This window comes from Atta cephalotes (assembly GCF_000143395.1).
Source record: "Atta cephalotes unplaced genomic scaffold scaffold00028, whole genome shotgun sequence".
Lineage (NCBI taxonomy): Eukaryota > Metazoa > Arthropoda > Insecta > Hymenoptera > Formicidae > Atta > Atta cephalotes.
In genome coordinates, this window is record NW_012130092.1 from 2,541,107 (window position 1) to 2,547,564 (window position 6,458).

The window sequence follows — 6,458 nt, forward strand, 5'->3', positions numbered from 1 at the left end:
AATTAACGCGATGCCCAGTGAAGTGGTCGATAATGATAATGAGCTTTGAAAAACCTCGCAATGAAGAACTGATGGACCGGCAGTGATGATATTTTTATATCCGTCCGTATGAGAGACGAATGTCAAAAGTACGATAGGCTTGCAATCCCACATGCCGCGATAATGCAATCTTTATATACAAACAAACGTTTTGCTTCTATTTCCCGCGTAAGAGAAATATTGTTCTAATCAAGATATCAATTTCTGGATCTTCGTTTCTTCTATAAATTGAGGAGAATCTGAATTATATTATTAACTTGTGTGTATCTATTTGCATATTTTATTAATTATTAATAATACTTATTGCTGTTCAAAAATTTTAACGGGAGTTAATAATTCTGAATAGATAAAAAAAAAGTGTAAGAATTAATTTGCTTTTGGGAATCTCCATTTAATTTTAATTTATCGATTATATTAATATTAATTATAATATGTTGATATATATTTATATTATATATTTATAACATATCCATATTTTTATATTATAATATACTATAAAATTTCAATGAGCTAAAAAAAATTTAAATTTAAAAAGAAGATTAAAGAAAAATATGTAAATTTAGCTTTGCTCAGTTTTTCTGAATTTGTAATAGTTGTTGATCTTTCTTCTCATTAGACATTTTACATGCTAGAATAACATTATCTGACGAAGTCACAGGGCAACTGCCATAATCCATCCATAATAAACATTCGTATGAAAGCTAAAATTCTTCCAATCGCGAGATCAAAGGTTATCGAAATTTTTTGTATTTTTTTTTATACAAAGACGGGTTTATTTAATAATAACTGATAATGTTGAAAACATAACAGCCAGACGGCGTCTTTTTGGAATATAATTTTTTCCTTTGTGAATTCATAAATAATGAAAATGCACATGTATATTGAGTGATAATTGATATGTAATAATATCATTCGAGAAATGTCGTATTATTCTTATTACGTTTATAACATAAAATTCATTGTATTAATTTAATGATTTATTATTCTTGTATCAGAAAAATGAACAAATGGCGACTGTATTTATATATTTGCGATAACCTGCGGTTTAACTTCGCCGTCATTCGGATATTCTTCAAACATTCAATACTCAGTTAAAATATGTAACATATGTAGTATTTTTCCCGCAATTTATCTTGAAGTCTACTACAAAATGAATGAAGCCCAAACTTCATTACAGCAAGAAAGTTAAATTAACTTTAGAATTTTTTTTATAAATGACGTACATCTCTACACAGTATGTGTAACAGTATGTGTACATTTTTAAAATGTAAAAGAATGCAAGAATACATGTATCTAAATTTTTCTCACTCAACGCTTTGTGTGTCATTCGTATTGTAAACATGATATAATCATTAATGTTTTATTTCCCTCGCTCGCGTCTCCAATCTGTATTAAGCAATATATAACAGTTGTCAGAAGCACATTTGTTGTTACGTATAGCGACCTACAATCAGTACTAAAAATTATCAATTTCATCAAGTAAGAACTGTATACGTATAAAGTCGCAACGACACATTTCGTATTCAGGTGTGTGTGAATTATTATCGCTCCAGGTGTATATGTTATGCGCCGTCAATCGTTTCATTATTCGAATCAATTGATGGATCTTTTCAATAATTTAGCACACGATAACATATCGTGTTGCACATGACATTTAACGATGCGTAGCATTACTCACGATCCAGCAATTTGCATTTCTACTCTATGAGACGTAATATAATATTTCTCACGATTTTGATGAATAACAGTATTCATTCAGTACACCATAATTTTTATTGCATTCTTGAAGATTTTTTACTCGATTAATTGTTTTGTTATATCATGTCATCCTTAATTTTCCTCTATTAATAAAAATTAGCGAAGAGACCGTTATAGTATTGTAATTATATTATATAAATGTAATTACATTTTTTTATGTAATTAAAACAATCTCTTATCTAGATGAGGCATCGGAATAAAATGAAAAAATAATTAAATTCATCATAAAAGCATTAATATTTGTTTTACTCTTAAATAATCTTTTATATTTAGTTTTAATATTTTTTATCAAACAAATATTCACTATTTTATATAATTCCATGATTATTTAATTTCGATTTTTTTTTATTTTTAATCTTATTAATTCATTGAACTGTCTCGTTTGTTTTAAGCATCAATTATTTTATTTAAATCTATTATAATTTCCGTCTACTTGACATCAGCATTCTGCTCATCATTTATGCACCGACTTTCGGGTTCGCGATACAGTCGATGGCGACATCCAATCGCTCCGATACGATTTTATTCCAAGGCCATCCATTTATAGTAGCTTCTACAATTCGGATTCTATCATCGGAGGTTCTCTGTATGGATATGCACCGCGTGGCATTTGCATTCTCTCGCGCACATATTGCATTATCATGCGTGGTGCGAAGCTAAGCGACTCTTGTGATTACAGGCGACGAACAAAAGTAATTTAATATCAGCACACATTTCACGGTGGTCTCCCACGTTAATAATTATCCGACAATTGACTTGAATAAACGCAACCCACTGCGATTACGTGAGATCGAACTAACAGAATACAATACGACACTTGGATGTGGTAGTGCCCTATAAATGTGCTTAGATTTAGTTAATCCGAGGAGGTCAGAAGTTAAAAGGATGTTAAAACTTCTTTATCAATACATTTTTATATTCGAATTTTATTAGAAAAACAGAAAATTCCGCGTACTTCGAAGCTATTTAGGATTTTAAGTCAGGCGGTATAAAACTGAAATATTTGTTGAAGATAATTCTAGATTTATTAGAATAATAAATTTATTAACACATAATTTATTATTCGTAGAATATCTATTAAAGTCGTATACGATAATTATTCACATGAAATTATATATATATTAATTAAGAAGAAGCGTCAACTATAGTCGAAGTTAGATGTTGGAATAATAATATTTTTCAAATTTATGATCAAGTTTAATTTGTAAGATTATTACTTAATTGGATTGCAAGCCTGAAAGAATCAGCGCAGAGTTAAATATATCTGAAATAAATATACGTATTTAAAATAAATCACATATAAAATTATTATTCCAAATCATCTAACTTTGATCGTTATAGTTGCTTCTTTTTACTTGATTTATTCATGTGGCGATCTTGTTTTTAACTTATTATTATACATATATTAATTTTATGTATCTATAATAAAATATAATAATTGTCAATTATATTTGCTAAAAAAGCATGTTACATTTGTCTTAATATTATAATCATTACTTCAATATCTTACCTGACTTTAATCCAATATCTTATACGATAGTCTAAAATTTTTTATTCAGCATATATTCAGAGTAGACATCATATGCATGTTGCAAGATAATTTCTATGTTCAATAGACATTAGGAGAATATTTCATTCCACAAATGTTAAATACTGATGAGCGTGCCGTCCATATGTACTAATAGAGCATCATTTAGAACATTATTCACATCCATCTGTGTTACAGTTATCTTTTCATGGAATCGTCATTGGTAGAGACGACTTTACTTCTTACCTCCTCGATTAGAATTCGCGATATACGTATCAATGTCGAATTATACGCTTGAAAAATATGTTAAATGATGCATTATTTACAGGTACTGTCTATGAGCGAGGAGTTCAGGCGAGCTCTTTACGCAAACAGTGCCATTTCTCTGGACAACGACATTATCGTGCCCGATCTCATCGGCACGACGGAAATACTTAGCGAAGAACACAGGGAACAGCTCTGTCGTCATCTGCCGGCGAGAGCGGAGGGCTACCAATGGACTCTCGTCTTTAGCACTAGCCAGCATGGCTTCAGCCTCAATAGCATGTATCGAAAAATGGCTAAGGTCGAGAGTCCGATCCTGTTAGTCATTGAAGACACAGAGGGAAACGTAAGTTTCCTGTTTTAAATCCTTAATTTTAATGTTTAAATCCTTAATTTAAATTGTAGAAATATTATTGGTTTTAATTTGATTAGTTTTAATTTGATCTACATATTTTTTGATATTGTATTATGTATACAAATACATAACAGATTGTATACAAATAATAAATCTAAGCACATATCTACAGGTGACATATATCAGGAAAGCAGCTTTTTAATAAATACAAGTATTAAAAATATATTTATTTAATAAAAAAACATGCGTTGTTAAACTGATTTCTCGAATGCATATATTGGGTTGTTCGGAAAGTTCATGTCGCAAAAGATTTAAATTTAATAAATGAAATTAAAAATTTAAATCTTCTACGTTTCAATTTTCCTTCAAAATCGGCACTTTCCGGATAACCCAATATTATCAGAAAGATAAACTAATTATAAGTGGAAAACAATTCAATCTAGTAAAATGTCGAAGTCAATTGACCTAATTAATTTGAAATAGAAAGTTCTGTGATTATCATAATTAGTCTGAACGAAAGATTAATATGGATTTTCACAAAATTATATTCGTGTGTTGGCTTACTTCGTGAATGTCTTGTAGCTGTTCAAATTGGCTCATTGCTCTTTTCCATTCGGATTGTTTATTCGAAACGCGAAGTAAAAATGAAATATAAACGTAAAATAATCTTTTTCTTGGTTTTTACTATGTGTACATATCGCAGTCTTTATGAATCACTTCTTTCTGTCACAGGTGTTTGGTGCATTGACCTCATGCTCGCTACACGTGAGCGATCACTTTTACGGTACCGGCGAATCTCTGCTCTTCAGGTTTACGCCGAGGTTCCAGTGTTTCAATTGGACCGGGGACAACTTGTATTTCATCAAGGGCAATAACGAGAGCTTAGCTATCGGTGCTGGAGAGTAAGTTATCTCATTTTTTTTTCAAAAGCATCATTGTTCTTTTGTTGTTGAAGAGAACTTTACAGAATTGATCTTGTTTTCAGCGGCAAGTTTGGGCTCTGGCTAGACGGTGATCTGTATCAGGGTAGGACACAATCTTGCAGTACATACGGCAACGAGCCGTTGGCGCCACGCGAAGATTTCGTCGTTAAAACACTGGAATGTTGGGCGTTCATATAGGACACGGCCTCATATTCCCAGCCCGTCACTCCTTCGCCATCACCACAGCCTAATTTAACCTGAACTTGTGAACCTTACGAAGATTTCGTCTCCAAGAGAGATTAGAGGAAAACTAACTATTCTAAGGACATTATCGGAAGAGTTGAATCGGATCAATGTTGTCACCGATTAACTCTATCACCATTTGGGAAAATCTCGCCCAGTGATAGACATGATGATACTCCGAGGAGAAAGAAATGAATCAATGTCGTTGCACGAAGAGACAACGATAGCATTGCCTGAAGAATGAAATCGGCGAGAAGCAGCCTTGAAAGAGATGCGAACTGTAAAAAGAGACTGTCATGGCCCGAAGTTATGCGATTATAGCGCGTACCTATTTGCATATCGCGTATCGTAATTACTGAGTATCGTTAATTGCCCCTGACTCCCCTGTCTTTTTTAAGTTGGCGTATTTATTTTATTTTTTTATATTCTGTTGAATGAGATTGTCGCTCGTCAATTTGATTTGTGGTTATTGTAAGTTGACCGAGAGAGAGTCGAAGAATTATGATTACTTTGTATAATAATCGTTACTTCGAACTAGTCGTGAGATTACACATTTAATGCTGGTATAAAGATAATTATGATGATGATGATGATAATGATGATGATGATGATGGTGATGATGATGATGATGATGATGATGATGATGATAACAATGATGATAATGTAAATGCAGATGTATAATGATGATAATAAAAGAATGAAAGTGTGAATGATTGGAAATGATATGGATGGTAAATGCGAGGCGAGATATATAACATTTGAAAGAAATTACGATTTACAAATTCAATATGAAGATGCTAAATCTAACAATTTGTTGATGTGTAGATAATGTAGATAGTAATAGTAATATATATATATATATATATATATATATATATATATACTATGATCGTGTTGCAATGATTGATTTTGACGGTATAGGTAGAGAGAATTCTTTACGGAACGCTGTGTAGCTCATCATGTGCATAATGCAGACATTTATTGAATCAAGAAATGTACGTGACATGCATGTTATTTACATGTTATTTACATGGATACACATGAGGATTAATACACAGATTACGGGAAGTGTGCTCTCGCTCAACCGAATATAAATAATCCATGATCTGAGAAAAAAATGTAGTTTTAGAGAAAGAGATACCTCGAACTGATCTTATGATTAGGAGAGGAACGAGAAGTCGAACGAGAAATCAATGATATGCGGATTAACTTGCGTATTCGCGATCTTGTCGTCAGTAAATTAGTAAATGTGCTTTCGAGTCACGAGTGATCACAACGAACACACATGCCTGTGCCTGCTTCGCTCTCTTTGTCTCCCTCCGCCAAGTGTACTCGCGATCTGAAGCGA

At 32.0% G+C, this 6,458-nt stretch overlaps 1 protein-coding gene across 1 annotated transcript in view; it reads left to right on the forward strand.

The window, feature by feature from the left end:
• LOC105620672 (nuclear receptor coactivator 7) overlaps positions 1-5,065 on the forward strand; it is an 83,013-nt gene extending 77,948 nt beyond the window's left edge. The window contains exons 16-18 of the mRNA XM_012202161.1: positions 3,654-3,935; positions 4,677-4,846; positions 4,930-5,065. Coding sequence (XP_012057551.1) covers positions 3,654-3,935; positions 4,677-4,846; positions 4,930-5,065 — 588 coding nt within the window. The remainder of the gene's footprint in view (positions 1-3,653; positions 3,936-4,676; positions 4,847-4,929) is intronic.
• Positions 5,066-6,458: the final 1,393 nt, after the last annotated feature.